Source organism: Lepisma saccharinum, chromosome 8 (genome assembly GCF_977018435.1).
Source record: "Lepisma saccharinum chromosome 8, izLepSacc3.1, whole genome shotgun sequence".
Lineage (NCBI taxonomy): Eukaryota > Metazoa > Arthropoda > Insecta > Zygentoma > Lepismatidae > Lepisma > Lepisma saccharinum.
The window spans coordinates 82972327-82998363 of NC_139236.1; the positions used below are offsets into that span (position 1 = coordinate 82972327).

The window sequence follows — 26037 nt, forward strand, 5'->3', positions numbered from 1 at the left end:
AAAACTGCTCAGGCTCACTGGTTAAATGTACTAAACCTTATTCTTCACAATTTCTCTGCTTGACTAACCATGTATTAATGCTTCAGCATGTCCCCCTTCTTTCCAAAACGATTCTAAAGGCATAAGAGGTGGTGTTTCATTTCAACCCCATTGCCGTGATCACCCACGGGTAGATAGAAAAACTGTACATATTAACCACAACTTAAAATCAATAACAAGTCAATCAAAGAATCGATCCCCTCCCCTATTTTTGTGTGAAGATATATAGAATTGGTATAAAATCTTGTCCCTCCAAAAAAAAATTCTGAATTCCTTCTGTGAACACCCCTGCATGCATATATACATATATAAAAACACACCCACATATAAACATTTCGGTATGAACAATAATCCGATTTCGTTATGTAAACATAGCAGTTCATATTTTACAAAACAATTCGATTCATTTTAAAATTAGGACTGTATTTAACGTCATATGCTCTCCTGTAATAAGACAAATTGTTCACTACAAATAACTTACTGGAAACATAATTTCAGAACGTACCTTGAGGTCTGCTTCCTTTTCGGTGTTTCCTTGGTTTTTTGGTCACTTCAAAGTTTCCTAAACCTTAAAAATATACAATAATGTAATGTATTTTTTACTCTTTGGACATCTAGAAATATTAAGTTAACTTTTTTTTTTTTAATGATGAGGATTCCAGTAGCGGAGTTTGGCTGCCAAAACGGGAGGGGGGGGGGGGGCAAGGGCAGTTTACTTTAACTTGGTGTACAAGGCTTGGCGTTAAGATGACATGGTGCGGGGGCAAAGTGGGTGGGTAACTGCCCCCCTATTTACCGTCATTAGTATAATGCAATTTAATTTTTTATTGATCTTCGTTTCTCTTTACAAACGCACATTAGTTAACAGGATAATAAAATATGTCTGTTCGGTGTGACGCCAGGGGTCCCAAGTTTCAATCCTAGTATGGCGTTGATATGTATGTGTTGTGAATATGATTAGATGTAAAGACAGTGGAAAATAGAAACGAGAGAAAAATATCAAGTAGTGATGACATGAATATATTTTAAAAATGAGCATTTAATATAGTCAACTTTCGAACTCGCCTCAAAAGTTCCCTGGTTCGAGTTCTGGCAAGATGTTCTTTGTAAGTGTCCCTTCATCAATTTCATCATATCATCAGTCATCCTCATCGTCGCGATTGAACAAAAGTGACAGTAAAGCGACGTTAAGTAACAAAAATACAAATACAGATGTGCTAATCGCGACACTGTTTCTCGCGAATCAAATGACCCACTGCACGAACGAGACATACGAAGCCTCCTACCTAGATCACTCGCTCATTTCCGACCCCTTCCAACGTTTTTGTAAAGCTGTTCGCTTTGCAGCCCACACGTACACTCACCAGCAATAACAATGGGACACATGTATCCTGAAATACTCGCTTCCATGCATTGCGTTGTGTGTGTTTCCTAACTCGACGGCGGTGGTAGAAGTTGCCTCTGAAGGTTCGCCACTACAACCCCTTATCGCGGTAGCATTAGGCAACACACATAAAGCTTTGCAGGGAAGAGAATATTTCAGGATATAGGTGCCCTATTGTCATTGCCGGTGAGTGTACATATGAGAGCGGTCTTCTACGAATACAGAGGGTTGGTCAGGCCTGTACTGAATCCTCCCAAGGCTAATTCAGCATAAATTATGTTGAAAATTAATTGCGAAAACTGTTAAAATTTCTGTTTTTGAACAAGCCAGACAACTTGAGGTGGTACGATCTAAAAGTGTTTGAAGAATGTCCCGGAAAGTCACGGTCCCATAAATTCCTACGATAGATTATTTTTTCGGTCATAAGACTGGTTAGAATTCAAATGAATGTTGGGCCTCCCCGATGGCGCAGTGGTTGTCGTCGTCGCCTTATAATCAAGGGGTCCCGGGATCGATAGCCGGTGGAGGCACATAGTGGTTCGGATCCCACTTTAAACTGTAGGTCCAGTCCCGATTAGCCTTGCTGTGCATAAGGTGGACTTAAAACACCAATTCAATCCTCCCATTAAGTGCTGATGTATTTTCCACAGAGTACGCATTTCGGTCAACCATCAGAACATATGTTGCTATATAATATTTAATTGTGCTATCTTGACTTATTTATATTAATATTTTGTCTTATTTTGTTATGTTTATTTTTGTTCTTTTCATTGTTACTGATTTCAGTGTAAAATGGCTACGTGCTGTATCTGAAATTTTCTCAATAAATAAATAAATAAATGTTGTACTTGTGTGTGTCTAGTAGTTTGCACGTGGTTGGATCACTTTTTGAAACCAAATAAAACTTACTAGAGTTAACGCGCTGTATCTTTGCGGGTGGCCTTGGCTACTCCGCGCAGAGTGTGAGAGAGATACGTTTATGTAGTTGCCACCTACTCGCCCTTTGGGTGGTCGACAGCAAGGACAGAACGCGAGGTAATGACGCGCAGCCGGTAGCTCCTCCCACTTGCTAGTGCGCAGCCGATAGCTCCTCCCCCATGCTACTGCGAAGCCGGTAGCTCCTCCTCTATGCTACTGCGCAGCCGTGCTTGGGCAGGGTTCACCCGCAAAGATACAGCTCGTCAACTCTAATGCTACAGAATCCGTGTTCGTGAGCAACAAAGCATCGAACTGTACCGTTACAAATACATTTGATGTTAATATTGACCAAACTATTACAATTCATAACCACATGTTGCTCACCTCCAACATTATCGGTGTTTACTCCATCCAAACCAACTCCAATCTTTCCAAGTCCGTATAGTGAAGGGAAGGTTAAGCCAGGAGTCTGAGAATTTGCAAGCTGAGTCCCGAAGTTGTCCTGTTCTGCCTGTTCCTCTGGTGAAAAGAAGATGGCAGCATTTAAATACGAGCGAATCCGTGTGACTTTATGCAATCAGATATAGCATTGAAGTGTAAAGATTGAAGAAAAATTACACATATTAGAATAATCTGCTGTAATCATTAGCTGAATCTGTAGTTTATAAGCAATAATTCATGAATTGTCTAAGGATATTATTATTCACTTAGAATTCACTGAATAAAGTTTTGAAGGTTTTATAATTTGAAATCCATTGTATTGATATTTAGCTTAGATCAGTTTTCGCAAGTGTTGTCATTACAGATCACAATTAGTATTGATTAAAGTATCTACACAGTTTTGCAAGAGTGAGAAAAATAAAAATAAAACACAAATACAAATACACACATCAAACAAAAATGAAAAACGCAAAACAATTCAGCCAGATCGGTGGTCGAATTTTGAACTCGCCCCGAAACTTCCCGGTTCGCGTCGTGTCCCCATGGGCGGAGTTTGAGCTTTTGCTTTGGGGGGGGGGGCAGACTCTGGGAGAAGCATATGATGTACCTGAGGGTTGTTGAATATCCCCTAGCTTATAAGGGGTACGGAGACCTTCCCCCGGAAATTAAAAAACAACAACTTAAAAACACTGAGTTCTAGGCCTTTTAGATTTGAAAATGTTAAATTTCCTCGCTTAAGTAAAGAAATATTAATTAGTATATTGGTTGTCAGTTTTAAAAGAAGCAAAACAGTACGATTATTGCATTTTGCATTTCATTAATTTTTTATTGATACAATACTCTTATTACTTTAAAAAAGTTACGGTACAATAGTAAGCTTCAGAAATTTTAGAAAAATTAAATTGAAAGGTTCTTTTGATACCTCAGCAGTAACTGTTGACTCAACACAAAGTCATTTTACGTTTTTCTTTCTTCAAATTGTATACATCAATCAAATCGTCTAAGACCCGCTATTGTGGCGCAATTACCGCACATGTCATCATGCCAAACGTCAAGATTTGCGGTATGGCTTCATAACAAAAATGTAGTAACTGAACTTAATCATGTGTTATTTTTTTAGTCTATTTTTTAAGTTGGGGGGCAGGCCCCCTCTGGCCCCTCCAGAACTCCGCCTATGCGTGTGCCCAAGATCCGATTGTTTAATTCCGACCTAATCATGGTGCACATGTATTTTTTTAAACATAATTCGATTTCTATGATTTATGTCTGTTAACTCTAAAGTGGCCAAACGTCCCGTATTAGACAGTCCCGTCCCCCTTTTTTAGTTGTCCCGATTCTTTAAAACGTAAAACGGGACGCCAAAATGTGCTTTTTGTGACAATGACTTATCGGCATAGATTTACCACACACTTTCTCCACTACATTACTATGAACTATGGTTTTATATTAGAGGTTTATTTATTTATTTGTTTTTTAATTAGTGTTCAAACCTAAGCATTATGACGAAACATGGTGTGCATTTTGCCATCCTGTTGTATCCAGTTTTTCGTTTCCAACACCTTCTGCACGGGGCCTCCGAGATACTTATATTTATGTACGGGCCGCACACCAGCTTTCGTGACGTCACAGGATTAGTCAAGTATAGTCCATTTACAACATTTAACAAAGTGCATTGTAAGAGTATAATATTTAGTTTTCTGAGTGAAAAGTCCTCTCTCATTCGTTCAGAACATTGCTTTCACCTGAAGAACGTTTCAAATGTTATATGACATTGGAAAATACGTAAATAATATTGATAAAAGTAAAATGCAATCTTTACCGTTCTGCATAAAGTACCTTTATTTTTAAATTACCAATGGAGAAAAGGCGATATAGATAAAATTTCATCCTACGTTTGGAACTTACTGTAAGTTCGTAAAGAATTATCGTCGTTAGTATATAATTGCTATTAAATTGCTGTGGAATGAGAACTTACTGTCCAAGTTATGTATGCAAGATAATTTTGTAAAAGTTTACGTACAGATGGTTGAGGAAAGAGCTTGTAAGATTAGAATTTCGTATTAAATAAGCTTTCCAACTTTCGATACTCAATTCGCGTGTCTAATTTCATAAACGTTTAATTTTCTAGAAATATGGTAAATATTTGGATGCACAAGTTCCCGTGGCTTGATTGTAGGTTACATTTTTTTAAAAAAATCATTTTTCGCATCAATCAAAGAGAGAAAGTGTGCAAATGGTAATGGAACAAATGTCTAGCCTAACCTATTCGCAATACCTAAATGCTAAAAATTCCAATCTTAAATAACCTAACAGTAATTCAAGCCTAAGAAAAGGGATTTTCGATCACACGGAAAATGAAACTCGTTGAGAATATTAATGCAACATGCAAGCAACTTACTTTAATTAAGAATCCCAATGCAAAAAGCAAGAGAATACAATGAACCTCATGCACTATCAGGATATTATTGTTAAAAGAATATCGTATTCTAAAGTCCTTATAATTATATTCCTTTTTGGTAAGCATGCTAGATAATGGTAAAAACCAAGAGACAAGTTTGCCAAGTTATTTTTCGGGATAAGGCGTAAGTTTTAATATATATCAGCGTGTTGATTCATCCCAAATGACGACAATTTACTTCTAACTGTACCTGGACATGTACTGAAATCGTGTCATGCAAAGATTCGCTGACATATAAGTTGTTAATTATATTTTCCCCTTGTGCTTGTGATATTTAGAACAGGTTGAGAGGTTGAGATAATATCTCGCTCTCCTACTTTTCCACAGAGCATAAATGTAAATCAATCAAATGTGTTACATGAAATCACAATGACTGACTACGCAAATGTAATAATCGTTATTCTTTACATAGTAAATTTGTCAACAACTTGTCTACATTTCCAAATACCTTAAATGCTGGTGACACAAGTATATAATTAGTTCGTGTACATTGCAATAATCAAAAAGATCTTCCTGTTTAAGACAGAAATAATCGACAAAGGGAGAATATAACATCCATTACCGAGTACAAAGGTACAAAATTATCCACAATGTATTTGTGAAATATGCTAATAAAATTGAACGAAGTCGTAAAATTCTATTGATGTACATTGTATTTCTTTCACGTCATGTATATCAAGCACATAATTCTTGTAAACTGGAACATAGCATGAAGAAGTAAGTGAATATGCTTTACTGTGACTGGAAAGAAAATGTGTTAAAGACTCTTGCACTTTAAACTGCACAATTTCAGACAACGTATGAGCAATAAAACGGACATATAAATAACAATCAACATTTTTTCGTGTTAAATAAAGTAATGTAATAGTTACAAGGTCGGCATTCAAGTAATTAATATTACCATTCAGCTATGTTCACAAATTCCTAATTCTCGTACACATCGCACTGATTGAACACAGACTTTTTTTTACTAACATCTAATTAAATGTTGTACTACATACAAACGCATAAATTTACTTGTATCTGATCAGGAGACAACTATGTTTAGTTTGCGATAACAATTATTGTTCTCACTCTGAAATGAATAGATTTACACACGACTAATCTTTATACGTCATCAGGTTGCGGCCCGTATACGGAGTATACACGAAGTATACGCAACTCGGAGGCCCCCGGTCTGAATCACTTCTATAGGTACTCCCTCATTGCCGAACAATTGTTATTTAAATTTAACAAGATCTTGAAAATGTTTTGCACCTCTGTAATTCGGAAATACAAAAGATATGGATCTGCCAATTTGTATATTTTCCTACCTCAGGTGGCTCTTTTAGTATGCCAACTTTAAAATGGATTAAAAAATGTAAGGTTGAGAACCTTTTGTGGATTTGACATGGAATTGTCCACCTTCGCTTTAATTTTGCACATCGATATACAGGGTGTCATTTTAATGGCGCCCACGGACCACGGAAACGTATAGAGGACATCAAAACAAACATTATTTCTCAGTAACATTTTTCTCGTTGGTGCATCATTTCGGCGCTACAGTCGTTCAAAAAAGCCCGTTTTGCCGCCTGAATGCTGGCAACCCAACACAACATTTGATTGCATTTGTGACGTCATATCCCGTCGTGAAGCAATGCGTTCCACGGTTGCCAGGAACACTCATATTCTGTGAAAAATTACATAGCTACAATCAGCCACATTATGTACCGTAAAAGAAAACGAGAAAACACGTTCTTTAACCTAACAGGAAGTAAACAAACGACACGAAAACTGGTAGAAAGAAAACAGAATTCAAGTGGAAGTGGTCATTACGAATTTTGTCTCAGCTTACATGTCAAATATTTGCAAATCTAGTTACCAAGTTGGCATCTACAATTTAGTCTATCCACTTCGTCCTTCTGATACTAGTTTTCTGTGACACACTGAACACATGACAAAATACAAGAAATGAAAGAACTCAAAATTCCAAAGGTAAGCAACACATAATATAATGTATATTCAGTGCATTATGAGGCAAGTGCCAAAATGGTTGAAAAAGCAGGGATATAAGTAGTAGTAATACAAGCTACAAGCTCTCCGACGACTGTGTTTATCTATGCACCGGATATACATGTAATGTAATAGTTTGGAACTATGAACAGGACAGTATATTCGCTACTGATTCATAATTAGATTGTTACTGTGGTTGTACGTGTTTTAGCCGTAATGTAACAACGTGAACCTCGGATACTTCCGTTATCAGCACAAAAGTGCAACAAGGCACCTGTACACAAACCTGTATATAACAACCTCGCAACGAGATTTGCAAATATTTGACATGTAACTGGGCGCAAACAGCCACATGTAAGCAGTAAGTCCAATAAAATGTATTGTTGTTGATATTTGACATGTAGGCTGAGACAAAATCCAAAATTTACACTTCATTTTGAATACGTTTTTACCATTTCTCATATCGTTGGTTCACTTCCCACTTCCCCTGAGATGACTGCTGACCTTCTGGCTGGTAGGCTATGATGTTCGGTCTACTGGACGCGTTTCTCGCTTCGTTTTACACTTAATCACGTCATTGGTAGTTTGTAAATTTTCACAAAATTTGTGTGTCCCTTGCAACTCTGCCGTGCGCTGTTTCGCCGCAGGAAATGACTTCACAGATACGATCAAATGTTGTGTTGGGTTGCCAGCATCCAGGCGGCAAAACGGTCTTTTTTGAACAGCTGTAGCGCCGAAATGATGCACTAACGAGAAAAATGTTACTGAGAAAAGTTGTTTGTTTTGATGTCCTCTATACGAATCTGTGGTCCGTGGGCGCCATTAAAATGACACCCTGTATAAAAGCTCGACCTACAAAATATCTAAATAACATCAAAATCTACAAAGGTGTAATTTCAACAGTTGAAATTTGAAGATTACAAGTGTGAATAAAAGCATGGCAATCAAACTTCAAACCTAGGCCTGTTGTAAATTGTGTCTCGTTCAGTTTCAAATTCGTATTTTTTGACTTCATTGATTGAAAATACCCAGGTAAGGAGAATATGAAAAATCGACCCCCTTTAAAACTGATGCCGACCTGCGTGGTGGAGCGGTTATCACAACGCGATACGACACCAGGGGTCCCGCGTTCGAATCCTGACGTGGGATTCTTTGCGAGAGTCTCTTCATCAATTTCATCATGTGATCACTCTTTATCTTCGAGATTTGCCAAAAGTGGCAGAAAAGCGAAATAAAATGTACCAAGTCAATCAACCAATGAAAAGCTGCAAAAATGCAAATCCAAAATCTTTGGTATAAGGACAACCTGAACGCCAAATTTCATCAAAATCACAAGATGGTGAGGGTGCGTACACATGAAGAACTGTGTGATGTCATCTCTTATTGTGTAGTGAGAAAACCAAGCTAAAATGAAATGATTTCCTGATACTAAGCTTTCTGTTCATTCAAGAAGGATTCCTCTCTTCCAAGGATTGTGACATTCTGCCTGTTATCGACGGTTTCTTTCTCTTTATGGCGCCTGCTTGTTTGTTTTCTGTACGCAACCTTGACGAGAGGCAGTTTGCAAAGTCGTGAAAATTCCCTGCTATCAGCTGAATAACGCTTTCCATCAACACAGCAATCAAATGTGCTTGTGCTAAGTACCTCAAATGGATTCTGAATAGAATGTTTCTTTTCGCAAGAATTTATTTTGAACTTGTCTAAATTGAGCATAACGCTTATTAGAGTACTTTTTATATTATAAAAATTTACTTACCCACGGATAAGAAAATACATTAAATTTAATTTATGCACTTAAAATGCATCAATTGAAACAACCTTGCTGTAATTATTGGCTGCTTGGTTCGCCGTTTATCGAAACTTCTGATGCGATGCATTTTAATAAATCAAGAGAAAATGATGCAATAAGAGGACTCAAGAAACAAGATGGGATTTTTGTGCTTGAATCAAACTTTAATGCATTTTCCTGCATTTATGCCTCTCTTTGCACAATTAGTTCAAATAATTAGATTACAATTCATACATTTATGCTATTATTATTAATATTATTCTTGTTAGTTTTGACAAAGTTCTGAAGAAAGTTCTTGCCAAAGAAATTATTAACATTTAATACATTATTGAAGATATTCCAATCTGCATTCCAAAAAGGGAAAACCTATTCTAAACGTAAACATGGTCTAAGTATATTTCAAGAATTCAGAATAATTTCATTGAAAAAAGAAATATAAAATTGATGCATCTTTTGCGAATCGAGTAATGTTGTGTAAATAATATGCGTTTTAAGACAAATTCAGTAGCTATCTGATGCATTAGGACGATTGCCTGAGCCTTAACTTGCTTGGAACTTTTACAGTTCATTTCAATGTTTGCTTTTCCGTGTGTAGAATGAAGGAAGAGGCCTGTGTAGTTTATTATTTTAGGATCATATTTCTTGCATATTAGTCCTGTCGTTCTGATGCTCAAATACTCCTTACATCTGTTAACATAGCGTCATGCACGATATTGCAGAGTAAATTTTTGAAATTCAATGTTTACATGGTTCTATATTCTGCATGAGAAATTTTCAGAATCAAGTAAGCAAGCAGGCTTGTGTGTGAAAGCCAGGGAAGAATGGAGAGAGATACAAAAGCAACTAAATAGAATAAGAGAGATAATTAAAAAGAAATGTGAGACTTAGATAACATAGAGAAATAGAGGGAGAAAGAGATAAGTGTGTGTGTGTGGAGAAGCAATGAAACAAAGGGGGAGAGAGAGACTGGATGTAAAGGAGAGAAGGAATTGAAACAGAAACAATTAGATAAAGAGACTAAAAAAGAAAGGCAAGACTGTAAACAGAGAGATAGAGAGAGACGTGACGTGAAAGGAGAAGTGACAAAAACATAGAAGTGAAGAGAGAGAAAGACTGACAGACAGGAAGAGATCTGACAGAAACAGCGACACAATGAGAGCGAGAGAAGGACTAAGAGAAAGGAAGAGAAGTGAAAGACAGGGAGAAGTAAAGAGGGAAGGAAAGACTAAGAAAAGAAGTAAAGAAGGAGAGAAGGACTGAAAGAAGAGAAGTGACAGAAGCAGCGAGACAATTAGAGAGAGAAAGGAAGATATGGGAAAGAAACAGAGAAGAAAATGGGAAAAGAGAAAACTAAGAGAAAATAAGTGAAATAAACAAAAGTAGAGAGAGAGAAAGACTGAAAGGGAGAAAGAGAAGTGAGAGAAGCAGCGACACAATGAGAGCGTGAGGAAGGCTAAGAGAAAGGAGGAGAAACGAGAGAAACGTTGAAGTAAAGAGGGAGAGAAACACTAAGAGAAAGGGTGAGAAGGATTGAAAGAAAGGAAGAAAAGTGACAGCAACAGAGAAGCAATGAGATAGAGCAAACTAAACGAAGGAAGGAGAAGAATTGAGTGCTGAGTGTAGCCGACATCAAAACTACTTTCTCCCATAAAATGGTACGAGAGAGAAAGGATTCTGAGAATAGCAGTAGGGCTGTACATAAGGACAGAGAAAGAGAAGAAGAAGGAGAATATTGAAGGACTTTATATGAGGAAAGGCATACTGAGTAACAAAGACGAATAGAAATGGTATGAGAAGCCTGAATCTGTTCTACAGTGCAATACCGCACAGAAAATGATTGTGAAAACAGAGATTGAAATAGAATTGACTGTGGAGGCAGTGTTGCCTCATGAAGAGAAAATTTCCTTGGCGGAGAAAAATTGAGATATTTTGTCCCGGGTTCGAATCCCGGCCTGAGCATGGATGTTTGTGAGTGTACATTCATCAATTTCATCACTCATCCTCATCTTCGCAAATTAGCCAATAGTGGCACAAAAATCGAAGTAAAATAAAACAAATCAATAAATATTGAGGTAATTTTTTAGGGGAAAACGAAAAATAGAAATTCTTTGCATATACCAAAATTACAGGGTATTTATGTAACCTATATATGGTTACATGGTCCGAAAAATACATACCTTATAAATCATAGATATCAAGTTTTATTCCTGAATGTACAGTAATGGAAAGAATACTTCCCCTATAGAGCCTTAATACGAGTAGTATTAAGTACTTTTTCCAAGACTATACACCTCCATATGAACACGACATGAAAGCACTTGAGATTGACACTTGAAAATAAATATTTGATAGGCTGGTACTAAAAGACTGTAGTTCGATACCTGGGATTATATTACATTCCTAATGTTCTGTTAAAGAGTATTAAACTTGGACTCGGAATGACGTAATTACGAGTGAGTAATTATGTGTCGTAAAATCTTTATTCTTCAATGTCCGCGAGCAGCAGTACCGAACAAGAACTTCATACGAACGTAGCAAATTTCTCGAATAGAATTTTCCTCACACACTTCAAGAAAATGGTCTTGGGTTTTCTGTTACGCTCAAGGCCAAAAACAAGCAATGGATTTTAAAAGTTCCGATCAACTTTACTAAAGTTGTTAAATTATTTAGCAAATTTTACAGTCGTTAAAGATACATGACAATTACAAATGACTTGAGCACTGCAACCACATTTCCTTTGCGTCCTGTCAGATCTTATTCTCAACAGAATCGTAATTGTTTCATTTCTCAGTACCCCATCATTCTCCATACATCATTGTATTCATATGTCCAAGAAAGAAAGAATGACTTTTTGACCTACTTTTAATTTAGTATAGTCAAATTGTATTTATATTCTCAGATATTTTAGATGGCGATAAACCAAGTAGCTCTTTTGAACAAAATTTGATACTACTTGGATCCAGAGTGCAAATTAAGTATTAAACTTCGCGGGGTGATGCTACAAAATTGTTATTAATAGTATTAATATTGTTATTATTGTTACTAATGATAAAGAGGAAAATTATGAGATCAATTTTAATAAATCATTAATTGTCTCGCACTAATTTTCTTCACAAGTTCACTGTTTCTGAATGTTATATTCTTTAATAACTCTTATTGCAATGTGTATTGGTCATTTCCTTGTTCAACGCATACTATCACAGTTTTCACATAACAAATTAGGAATTTTGGGCCTTTATATATGATATTCTTGAAAAATGCTTTTAATCACTTCCGTATTTTGGGGCCAGGATTTAATGTGACAATGACGAAATGAGAAGCTTTAGCTTTTCCAGTGTTACTTAATATATTATTGAATATGTACAGGGGCAAAAAAGACAGTGATAGAGACAATTTCACACAGGCAAAACAACGGAAGAAAAAATCCGCTGAAACAAATCCACACACGTAATATGGTGAGAGCAGAGAGTCCATTGTCAAGTCAATTCCACACACAGCGGAAGTGAAAAATTCAGTCGAGACAATTTCACAATTGAAACAAGAAAAATCCTCTGACAAAGCAAGAGCAAAATATAGGGCGAAACCTCGGTAGGAGCTCTGGTCGAAAATCCATTTTTTGCTTACATATCTACGTAATACATAGGTACAATTCTGCTTCAAGTTCAACTAGGTATTCGTTTCTATAGATTTAGAAATATATAAAATAAACTTGATTTAATTCGTTCCCCAATGATGAAGCAAAGGGTACATGTAAGTTCACTTACCGTTCAAATCGGCGTCTTTCACAATCCGCGCAATTGAACCACTGTTAACAAGATGTACGGGCAACTGAAATATGAAGCACAAGCATTAATTACTTTTGATTATTAGAGGTTAATAGCATTCAAGCTTTTTTAATGAACAATAGGTTATCTCGCGTTAACCACCAGTCAGCTGTAATGGGCCCCCAGTTACATTGCATATGTGAGTATGATGTGCCCAAGCACAGTTTGTCGCCGTTGAGTTGGTAGGACTGGTTGTTGGGAATTTGTAAATCACATGAAAAATCATACTCATCGTTGTATTGTTGTCAGTAGTAAAGAAAACGAGCTTAGTATAATATTTTACTTAAATGCTATGAATTTACTAAGTGTTTTTGTAACGATCTCGTGATTGTTTTCGTTCTCGCAATTCATAAGCATATTTTCTTCAGTCATTTGTACTTCTCGGTATTTTAGAGTTCATAAAAAACATATTATTGATAACGAGCGGTTAGCAACATGTAAATATATAGTTTGCAACTGTGAGAAGTATAACCTGCGTGTTTTCGTTTTCTGCCGTAGATCAGCGCCACTCTTAAAACCTATAAATGCAGTTCACATAGGCCGAGAGCTCAGTTTGGTGCCGGATGCCAACTGGTACACGTTTCTTGGAGCCCAGGAGAAGAGAAAGCAGTAATGGCCCCAACAGCGGAGGACATAATTCCAGGTACAAACCTCGGATAGTTCCAGACCAAGTTTCTCCAAAAATGAAGTTCTCGTTACAACCCGGCTCCCCGGAGAAATCCTCAGACCACCCTATACTTGGGCTCTCCTACAAGCTAACTGATCTATATCTTCTGGTGACAGTATTCTACAGTGTCAATTTACTTGATATTGCGTCTGAAGACACGATGCTGTACAGGATTGGTCTGGCATCAACCAATTAACGGTTTCCTCGTGCAAGTAATCAGGGATAACCATCTCCAATGTGCTTTAGTCACATAAGATGAGAGCGATCTTCTTATTTTTCCTGGGCTATAAGGAATATGTTCATCATTCACCACAACTAAGTTTCTTTTCCAAAACGCTAAATATGCGGCTCCCAAATGCAGTTCGAATCGAATGGCTTCTTCGACTGAATTTAGACATTCTGAGCTCAACAAGTTTGCTTCACACCCAAGTATCTGTGTTTTCTCACAGAAAACGTGATCTACAAAATGCCTCTGCTGTCGCAGAACTCTTCTGTTAGCAAAATGACAGCATCACATGTTTGCTGCTTGCATACCATCCAAGGTGCGGCAAATCTTGAACAGATTTGTTTCATGATCCTATGCGAACTATTTATTAAACTGTAATCCTACATGAATTGACAGCTGAGCAGGAGTGTTACCTACGGATGGGAGGGAGTGGGTTTAGTGCAACCAAGGAAACTACATGAGAAGTTTGCTGATACATGTACCTGTATAGTGGAGAAAGAATCCTACATATACGCATAAATAAAGATAGAGTGTGATAGCAACAATAGAAAGAGGAGAATGAGTAGAAAGAAAAGGCAGAAGCAAAGGAAGAAAGAAGAACAGAGAAACAGAGGAATAAATGAAAGAGAAGGAAGAAAGGGGACGAAAGAGATGAGGGAATAGAAGGAAACAGAAAACAAAGGAAGGAAGAAATTGAAAGAGAAGAGAGGCAAGAAAGAGAAGGAAGAAGGAAAGAGACAAGCAGAGGAAGAAAGAGAAGGCAAGAGGGAAACAGAATGAAAGGGATGGAAAGAGAAACAAGAAGAATGGTGTGGAAAAATTGATTTCGTTTGTATTGCTTTCACTGTGCTGTCACTTTGAGAGGGAAAGAGAGAAACAGAAGATAAAAGAGAGGGAACGAGAAAACAGGAAGAAAGAAATGGATAGAAAGAAACAGTGGAAGAAAGAAGAGAAACAGGGGAAGAATAGGAAATATAGAAAGATTGCAGGATAGTTAGAAACAGGAAAATAGAGAAAGAGTAGGAGAAAGACTAATAGAGGGAGAGATATTAATTTTGAAAGATAGAACGTTAGTAGCTATGATCTATGGGCAGGGGCTAACTGAAAATATATATTTCATCCGCCCTGAGTCCACCCAAATGAGATTGTGACATCAGTGTTGCAGGTAAAGACCAAACAAACTAATGAAATTCAAGGAGCAATAATAACAATAGAAATTCAATATGCTATCAAGCTAAAAAACAAACCATAATTTCTTGTGATTTTAACTAAGGGCAATTACCTGGTGTGTAGTGTAGAACCCTTGTTGGCGAACTAGAGTGGTTTATCCGTAACACAAATGTCTTGATTGGAATTCAAGGCATGGGTGTGTAAGAAGGTCGCTGCTCATTTTGTAAAATGTCATGGAAGCAGTGCTACTCATTGTTATAATAATGAAAACAATGTGAAGTTTCTTGTTGTCTTTCTAGTGCAGAGGCGAAACCACGAATTTTTGTCTGGGGGGGTACAAGTACCAGGATAAATGTACCAATAATAATAATAATAACAATTTTAATAATCATAAAGCTAATAATAATAGTGTTATTATTATAACATTATTTTTATTGTTGTTATTATTGATTTGCTTTATTTTACTTCGAATAACATGGGTACCTGGGGGAAACCCTGGCGGGTAAAGGCGGTCAGGGGCGTGATGCTGATCACATCACCCCCACTCACGACCGGATCAAGAAAGTGTGGGGCGTTACCCCCACATCCCCTATACGCCTTCATGGCGTGGTGTTAAGCACAGGGGAGCACTTTACCTTTTTTTTTTACCTTTTACTTCGCTTCTTGTGCCACTTTTAGCTAATTTGCGAAGATGGGGATGAGTGATGATATCGTATCATTCTACTGAATGATTTGATCGAACCAACCACTCCCAATAGCTTAATGGAAAATGTAGCTAATCACCATTCATCCTTGTTAATGATGAGACCACTTGTCCTCATGACAAGTTGGATGCTTGGCTGCGAAAGGTACAACTGAAATAGAATACCTAACTATACAGCTAGAAATGGCAAATAGTCCTTCGTTTGATTTTGTGAACCTTCGAACCTGAATCATGCATATTATGGTTAGGATAGTTACCTGTTTACACTTAGAAGAATGATAATGACATTTCTAACATAGAGTAAAATAAAACTAGGCTCTCTCGAGGCTTCGTGAGTAGTTCACCTAACTCAGGCTGACTCCTCTCCTTCCCAAAGTGTTCTTCCCTCTCTCTGCTCCAAACCAAATAAAGGTCCCCTGCCAGTCTGTCCGCTCCTCTAAACCCCTGACTCTGGAGACTTCCTATACGCCGATGCGTGAGTTTTTACCTTCCTATTATTCTCAGCTGCTTACTTATTTTTTACCTCTTGTAAACCTTGCAGCCTCAATAAATCAGGAAGTGGAAGTCTGCTTAACTCTCGACTGTGCATAATTCAAATACCTGAGAGGACTGAACAGCTGGTGTAAACAAGTAAATGAACTTAGGTGAAATGAAGCTTGGAGAAAGTTAAAAATAAAAAAATAAAGAATAATCCTATGGATTGATACGATATGGTGAAATTGATGAATGAACACTCGCAAACATCCATGCCCAAGTTGGGATTCGAACATTATTATTATTAGTAGTAGTAGTAGTATCAAAGACGTTATTACGTTATAAATTCTGCAGAAAGAGGGTAGAAATTGGTGCTAAAGCATTTGTGTTCGAACAAACGATTTGAATTATTTTTTCAACACTTTTAATTTCACATTAATAATGGAAAACAAGCACACAAACTATTTTTGAAAGAGGGAAAGTGCTTGATAAATGCATTCCAAATATAATTGTTTTTTACATTAACATGTATATCTTTCATGCATGATGTGTTTCAAATATAAGGAACATGGAGCGACGTGGACACTAAAAGTTTCTTTAATACATATTATATACAACATACATTATTTAAATACATTACACAACCTATTCATCCATCTCGCAACATCCAACAGCTTAATTACATAAATTGTCAGCCGGCCCCCGAGGCGGAGTGGTTTAGCACATCGCGCTACGACGCCAGGGGTCCCGGTTCGGATCCTGGCCTGAGCATGGATGTTTGTGAGTATCCATTCATCAATTTCATCATATCATCACTCATCCCCGTCTTCGCAAATTAGACAAACGTGGCACAAGACGCGAAGTATAATAAAGCAAATCAATCAATCAATACATAAATTGTCTCAATTTTTTTGCAGGCTGAAATCAATATTGATTTAATAGGGCGCAAATAATTTCACGGGACGCCAATGCATTCTCTCTTTTACAACTTTTGTGCCTCCCCGATGGTGTAGTGGTAACATCGTCGCCGTGTGATCAAGGGGTCACGGATTCGATACCCGTGGAAGCACACTGGTTTGGATCCCAATTTAAACTATAGGTCGAGTCCCGATAGCCTTTCTATGCATAAAGTGGACTTACAACCACAAATCAATCAATCTTACAACTTATTTTCATTTAGATCATTCGGCGCCCAGGACCGACTCCCGCTGCTACCTAGCTAGGGTACTGAACTTGATAAAGCTAAGAAAAGCAGGCACTGCGAGCGAAGCGAGCAAGAAATTTTTTGAAAAGTATTTTTATTTGCATAAAATTTGAAGTTGTGAGCGGTAATTGCCCCCTGCAGGTACACTTAGCTCTCAATGTTTGCCCCCTAGAACTCATATCGGTCCAAGGTTGGGGAGGGGACAATGCCCCCCTGTGGTTTCGCCACTGTTCTAGTGACATTTTTGTTACTTCTACATTGTGTTTTCATAATGCAGCATTGTCAAATTGATGTTTATCTTTCCTTTGCAGTAATGTATTCACTATTTTTTTTCGTAGCAGCCTGTATTGTGTGTGTATGTGCATACGTGAAGATTTTCCTTACGTTAATCAAAATTAGTTAAATGTAAAAGAGTACAGTATTATTAACTTCGTTTTAGTCTAATGTAAGCTTATAGCCGTGTTTCGTGTGACGTCAGGATCCGCACAGCCGCCATGTTTGCGGTCAATTTTATTTGTAATTTGCAAGGAAATATCTACCACGTTCGTTACATCTGCAGCAACTGGACTTTTGTTTTAAATCACGAATGCCTGTGTTAGTATCTTCTGTCCGCCGCTTGAATTCCGTGTGCTTCCAAGAACTGGCCTCAATCATGGCTGCTCGAAGACAGAATGCAAGAGTTTGTGACGTAGGCGAAACACACCTATACTATTTGGCTAGAAAACATTGACATGAATCTGATGCAATGAATGACGTCACATGAACGTGATGAAAGAACAATCACAAAGGAATCCAGGCCAGGAATCGAACCCGGTACTTTCAGAGACGAGCACTCAAAACACTTAGTCACCTAGATGTACTTGGCCGCTCCATAATACATTTTCATAATAAGTTTGTTAATTCACTCCGAGCAATACGCACTGGTAGATTTTAAAATCAATAAAATATTAAACATTTTACATACAAATTTAGTTCTAAAAATGCAAACCTTTATTTTTTAAAAAATGTTCACCATCGCGACACTTTTCATCAACTCTTCGCAAGGCGCATTCATAGTATTTATTTATGAACATACATATCTAGCATATTATTTCACTCATTAACATGTTAAGAAAGGGTTTAATGCAAAACCATAGCTAACGCTAACCATAACTGAATTAACTTGACAACTCCTCTATAAATCTGATGAAAATTTCACCCACTTCATTCTCCCAGCTTTTGTAATTCAAGAAGAAAGCAATTTGTCCACATGAAATTGATACGTACGTTTTATTTACGTATCACACTGGATATCACCGAAAAGAACCTTCGAAATACATGATCACGTATGTGTTATATCTAAGGAATTTTCACTTAATAATGTCTTTCGGAAGGAGTTTCACTGGAAATTGTAACGAAAACTCTTACATTAATATAATGACATGTTCTGTGCTTATATCCATTGAATGATTTAATAACCATTACTTGCTATTATGCATGAGTAATTTCGAAAGTTTGTTCTGTATACCTAGGTTTTGAAGCTGATCAGGTAAAACTGAAATCGGTCATATGTAAATCGATCAATATGTGTAAAGTTTTATTTAGGAAATACACCACTTTGACGCTGACATTAAAATATTATGTTAACCTTAATAGGCTATAGAACCGTAAAAGACTTTCAAAATAGATCATTGTACACCTTACATGTATCAAAATTCTTAACTTTTAATAAGTTATGAAAAGGGGTAAATTTAAAGCGGTAAGAAATTAACTCATAAATGTTTCAATTATTTTCTCTAGAAATAGATGTTTATACTTTGTATATTTTCTGTAAAGATAATTATTTATCCACTTGTTTCTTCTCGCGTGTTTTGAAATCGATAGAATAAACAACTCTAAATTGTTTACATGGAAACTGATCAAAAAGTGGAAAGTTTTATTTGCTATAGAATTTACACTGTCGTTACAGATTTTGTTAGTACAAGGTATATTGAAATATTCATTGCTAAACTTAATAACATTGTCGTATTCTTCTTGCTATTGTGTTGCACACACATTCGTGTAATATTAAATCAAATACATAAATTCATACATTTTTATGATATTTAAGCTTCTTCACATGCAACATCAGCAAGTCACCGTGACAACAACAAATATAAGTTTGAAATCGTGGTAAGACCCAAGGTTGAATAGTTGAACTTTCTAATATATAGCAAATCGTATATATATATATATTTGAAATACATTGTTACATACCTGATATATAAGTGTAACAAATATAAGTGCGGAGAACTTCATCTCCATGGCCTTGTGTGGCCCAAAAGAACAGCGATTCTTGCCGCTGTCGATGTATTGAAAGGCAAAGATTTAATTGTTCGATAAGTATTTTTATACCGCCATTATGTGCCAATTCACTTCCCTCCCTGTATGGTATATGCAAGAGGAAAATGTTGCCACTCTCTTTATAGGCGCATTGTCTTTTGTCTTCGATGTCTTCGCCATAGTACGGTACCATCATTACTTCCGATTATGGCTCGGGCTAGATGCTTTTTTTTAAACGGGACAAGTTCAGAAAACTTTCCCTCGCTTCATTAACTTGAAATAAAGTATCCGCTTGGATCAGTAAAACGCAGAACATTTCATAACCTGGCTTGAGGAGCGATTCCACGTCCTCTCCAATCGGGGAGTTCTTAAATCGACCTTTAAAAAGGCGATTCGAAACAATTTTTCAAGAGAACAATGGGGACTTGCTGGAACGTTCGCTTCTTCCTCCATAGGTCTCTGCAGCAGAACGCCTATTACAATATACACTGTGGCGTAGGCGTCCGTTTCGAATTTCGCGGAATTGTTTTTTGTTTTTCTTAAGCAGCTAGTGAACTTTTTCAATGTAAAGATGTCAATATGTGCTGTATAATCTGATTTCGTATCGATCTTCAATGGCGCAGATCTAGTCTACAATGTCCAACAGAGTAAATGATCTTGTAGTTATTGTTGCGGCATGAATTATAGACGTCGCAAGAATATTTTACAACGTGGAGTTGTGCAATAATATTACCGGAGTAACAGTGGTGTATAGCTTGTAATAGATGCCGATGTATTGTGTTTCTATTCTCAATCCACTGCAAGGATGAAGTTTATGTAAACAATGCCCTGTGACTAATAACTACTTTCTTATTGTTAGTTCTTGCGCTATTTTGCCTATTACTATACATGTCGTAGCTATACATGTCGTAATATAAGGTTCCGCGATAGCTTTTATCATATGCACTATGTTCTTGCCTGCAAGATTCCTACACAGCTGTCACTCCAACAACCAATAGAAGCAACGTCTATTTGTTTATATTTTACAGCGGACAAAGAATAGGTGAGATGTAACAAAGATTTCACACCGAAGTGGCACGCAGTCCATTCGATTGTGTCATACGACATCGATATGGGTTGCTGACCTCCGTGGCAGAGTGGTTGGCATAGCGCGCTACGACGCCCAGGGTCCCGGGTTCGAATTCCGGCCTGGGAATGGGTGTTCTTTGCGTGCGTTCAGTTTCATTGTGTCATCATTAGGTCTCGGAAGTTGAGGAAAAACCCTTTTTTCCTAGTGTCCGAAGACGAGGCCCAATATAATATATGTTCATTTTGGGTCATTGTAGGCCAGAAAAAGGTGGGTTTTATTTGTCCTTGTTTTGCCTTTTTCGGCATATTGGTCCTTTTTCAGCCTTTTTTTAAAAGTCTTAACGGCTTTTTTTTGCAACCACCTTATTTCGACTAGTTTTTACTGCCCATTCTCAATTCGAATCATCATCAGTTCATCACCTCTTAAACATTCTTTCTGTAGTAAAGAAATAATATATCAGTGACGTGCGGTGACGTCGACACTTGGGGTAGTAATCAGTGGCGTGCTCAAGGGGGTGGGGTTGGTGTGGGTCATATCCCTCCCCCCTTTAGTGCACAGTATTCCTAAAAATAGAACGTCAATAACAGGAAAAGATGCAAAATGATGAATGAGTACTAAAAAAAAGTGCACGTAACCCCCACCCCCATTCGAAAATTAAAAAGATTTGATTTGACTACTAAGCCAGAGATCCTGGGTTCGAATCTCGGCTTGGCCATGGGTATTCTTTGAGTGTGTCCCTTCATCAATTATATCGTATCATCTTCGCGATTAGCCAAATGTGGGGGAGAAGCGAAGTAAAATAAACCAAATCAAGCAATCGATCAATGATTTGACTTGATTTTTGTTACTTAGCGCCGCTTTTTTCTCACATTTGGTTAATTGCGAAGATGATACGATAAATTAATGAAGGGACAAACACAAAGAACACCCATGCCCAGGTCGGGGTTCGAACCCGGAACTCCTGGTGTCGTTGCGCGCTGTGATAACCACTCCCCCCACGGTTGGTTGATTTGGTGTTTTAAGTACACTTTATACACAGAAACAAAATACACTTTTTTGTAGTTTCTTCAATAATAATCATTTGGCTTTTCGAGTTCTTAGATACATTTTCCATTCCAAATTATTTCATTATTCACTGCAGAGTAAAACACATAGGACAAGAATGCGCACTCATGACGGGTTCGAATCCTGGCCTGGATTGTTCATATGAGGTCCCTTCATCAAGTTCATCATATCATCACTCATCCTCATTTTCGCGATAACCAAATGTGGCAGAAAAGCGAAGTAAAATAAACCAAACCAACAACAATATGAACGTGCGTTCTCTTGCCCAAATATCTACATCCGTTGGAGGCCAAGAGATTAGTATATTTAAATAAAACACTACTAAAACGAGAGCAAGAGAGAGCCTGAGCAAATATTTGTAATTTAATCATTATATATTCCATATTTGAAAAAAAAGAGAGAGAAAACGTAACATTATTGCTTGCACATAACACGTTCCCATTTCATAAATAATAAAACTACATCCCATAAGGTTCTGTAAATACATAGAACATACGTAAGTACTGCAGAAAATTTTCCCTTGAGTTCTTTAGAAGATTTATAAAGAATCTAAGGGAAACCAATCCCCTTTCTGTCCTATAGTAGATAGACTGGGGGACCTGAAACCAGGGACTTTCAACCATTGCAGCGAGTTCGAGGGGACAAGGGAGGTAGGGGCAGAAATCTTCCCTTTTCCTTCGGGCGACCGTTTCTAGCTGGAACTGGTATGGCGGAAGAAGAGCGAGCTAGGACAGTTTTGCCCGCGGATCACACCGAGGGACAAGAAGCGCGTTAAAAAGAAAGTGTTGCATATGAACTGTGGCTTTAACGAGACAATAAATATTGTGATTTGAAAATAATTATAGATGTGAGATTGAATAATTTATCTCTGCTAGACTAGCTACTCCTCCGTGCACGTCACTGATATATATATATATATATATATTTCAACCATCCCTGAAACGAGAGAAAAACATTCTTGGACGACTGAAGCAGGTACGGTACAAGGTCCTTTAACATTAACTTGTCTGGAAGGTCGCGCTGTAAGTGACAACTTTCTCTTGTTTTGAAGCTTTTTTGTTTTCTCGCACTGTGTGTTCCATAGCACCAGAATATTGTATTTTTTTTATTCATTAAATATGTAATTAAAACTTAAGTTATTAATTAATTTGGATCACATTTATACGTCCTTTTTTCCATTTTTAGGTCCTTTTTTGATATTTTTAGGTCTTGTTTTGGCAATTTATAGGTCTTCCGAGCCCTAGTCATCATTATCTTTGCGATTAACCGTAAGTGGCAGAAATGCGAAGTAAAATAAACCAAATCAATAAACAATAAACGACATCAGTCGCTCGTTGCTTTCCCAGGGGAGCATTCAGTCCGATGCAACAAGCGACATGGGAGTTTCACACTGAAGCGATAAAACCTCATTTAGTCTACAAGCAAGAATTCACGCGCCTGCGCGAACAGCACACTAAGGCAACCAGATGCGCGGTATTCAGCAAACGACCCAGTCTGTTGAACACGCAAGCAACAAGCGACACTATCACTTCATCGGGTCGCTTCAAAAGGTTTAATGTATCACTCTCAGACCGAAGCGACAAGCGACACACTTCGCTTGGGAACGAGTATATCAACAGCAAAGTTTCACACCGAAGGGGCATGACAGGCAGCACAACCTTGCGTCCGATTGGTGAAATTCTCAAGCGACACGTTCCGCGCGTTGCTCATCACTCTCTTCGGTGTGAAATCTGCCTGAGAGTTTGTCTCCAAACGTCGCGAGTCGCTTCGGCCTGAACACACTCTAAGGGACATACCTTACTCTGAAAGCACCCAAACGTCAAACTGTTGGGTAGTGCACCCTGGAACTGTATTCTTACAGGTTTACTGGGTTCTGGTACCTGAACCGTGCATTATAATCCTCTGTAAGGGTTTGCATAGTTTTGTCATGTTCAGCTGTGTAGGTACTGACTGTCACTTTTTATGTGTTTTATCAATGGAACAATTTTTTTCCCCCTTTGATATGTTTTCATTTTATCTTGATAAGCAGATCATCTTCATAATATACGTATATCCTAGTGGAAATATTTAATTCACTAACTTAAAGTAGTTCTGTTTTTCTAAGAGACTTACAGAAGTCTCCATATTAGACGAGTGTACAAAAATACTCAATACTAAAGAGGTTTTCTTTTTCATATTCTACAATTTAATCCAAAGAAAATGCGGTTCCACAGTGTTCAAAATTCCAAATGTTAGATTCTCATGTGATATCACGCTACATAAACTTTATGACTAAATTCACCCCCCCCCCCCCATAACTTTCAAAGTTTTTTTCTTGAACTACGTGTGTAGAACAAATACTCTCACACTATGTTCTTGAAAACAATTATACTCGTACTACAGTTGCGACCCAAAAAGATCTAGGTGTTATCGTAGACGAAAAACTGAACTTAAAAGAACACATCGCACCTACATCTAAAAATACAATGCGCCTCTTAGGCCTCCTTTACAGATTCACTAAAATTGATACTTAGAGGCACATATTTTTGGTAAATAAAAAAGCAAAATTCGGTACAAAAACAGAGTCGATTTCGGGTTCAAAAGTGGTAAATAAAATAAAATTTCGGTGTTATAGCGGTCACATGAAAAGTGCTATATAAAATGAAGTAGTTGTATTTGTGGTAGGATAAGGACCACTTACAAGTGTAGAAAGGAAGAGCCCCCCTCCAGCAGATTTGCTTACACTTAAAACAAGCTCAACATGAGCATATGAGCTTTTTGCTCAAGTGTGGAACCCTGCCTAATCCAAGAATTTTGTAAAAATGCCCTCGGGAATTTTTCAGAAAGGAAGAGCTTCTCCCAAGCAGATTTGTTTACACTTAAAACTAGCTCAACATGAGCATATGAGCTTTTTGCTCAAGTGTGGAACCCCCTCTAATCCAAGATTTTTGTAAAAATGCCCTCTCGGAAAGGAAGAGCCCCCTCCGATTTATTTGTCCATACTTACAAAAGTTTCATCAGCCGGATTTTTGTCCATAAACTTGTCAAAATTGGCCACACCGGAAATTAAGCCAATACACACACACATACACACCCATATACACACATATTTACTTCCAATTTAAGTTCAATTGGATACCAGCTTCAATCTAATATTAAAACAATGCAATTCTTCTAGAATTGCTCCGTGACTCTCTCATTTCTTACATCATAAACATATGATTTTTCACCTATGAGAATAACACTACATATGGTGTCATCAGGTAATGCCTCATGGAATTCACAGATAATTTTAATATTTGTCCTGTCATTCACCACAACTTGTTTTCTTCTTGAAGTGTTGATTACAAACATGGGTCTCTGTGTTTTGAATTCGTCTGGTGTGTAATACATGTCAGTATTGCCTGTAGTGACTCTTTTGAAGGATGTAAAAGCTTCATATAATTTGAGGAAATCATTCTTGGACATGTCTAAATTATAATTTTCTCTAGGAAATACCTCATTTCTGCCATTTTTAAGATATATGTTCTTGATGTTGCAGTTATCAAATTTACTTGAATTTTTTTCCTGATCGTTGTGTCTTCCAGTCTGAAACAATACCACCACAAAATCCGGCATGTCGTATTGTATGCTGGAGAATGAATTTGTAGCATCAAACTCATAATATGTACCAGATGCGGGCTTCTGTACACATTGATATGTATAAAATTGTAGAGGAATCTGTGGATTTTTTATTATATTTGCTTTGTATTTAAGAGCATAACTGGCCTCGTACTCAACAACAGGGATTCTTAACTCCATAGTTTGAATAATGCATTTGCCTGCATCAGGTAGGGTATTGGGCAGAGCTTCTCCTGTAGGGTTTATTGCACTGTACCTCATCAAAGCATTATTATCATTGGCAGCTCTTCTAAATGTAATTCTTAAACCACCCTTCCACATAATTTCTTTGTAATCTGAAAAGAATCCTGGCAATAGGCGCATAGGGAACAGCACAGTGTGGTTTTTAGATAATATCTTATCACCAGCCTCAAATCCACCTATTTTGTAGTAAGAAGCCTCGGTTTTGGATAATTTTAATGTGGCCAAAGCTGTGGAGGTAATGCCGGGATAATCCACTCTGTTTATAACAACGCCATGCTTTCTGATCTCAATTTCAGAGAATAGATGCGGCACAAAATTATCTACCAATCTTATATTTGAATTTGCCGGATAATCTGTTCCATCGAGCTTTACAACATCAAATTTGATGTATAGATCTGCTCTGTGGGGGTGTATAAATCCACCCCCTACATCAAGATCAACCTCAATCTCTGTGTTGGGTTGATTTAAAT

General features: G+C 37.4%; 1 protein-coding gene across 1 annotated transcript in view; it reads right to left on the bottom strand.

The window, feature by feature from the left end:
* Positions 1-19676, bottom strand: part of LOC145991869 (uncharacterized) — a 58607-nt gene extending 38931 nt beyond the window's left edge. Inside the window, exons 1-4 of the mRNA XM_083127905.1 lie at positions 19525-19676; positions 12786-12849; positions 2726-2860; positions 545-607 (exon numbers count right to left, since the gene is read on the bottom strand). Coding sequence (XP_082984031.1) covers positions 545-607; positions 2726-2860; positions 12786-12849; positions 19525-19572 — 310 coding nt within the window. The 5' untranslated portion in view covers positions 19573-19676. The remainder of the gene's footprint in view (positions 1-544; positions 608-2725; positions 2861-12785; positions 12850-19524) is intronic.
* Positions 19677-26037: the final 6361 nt, after the last annotated feature.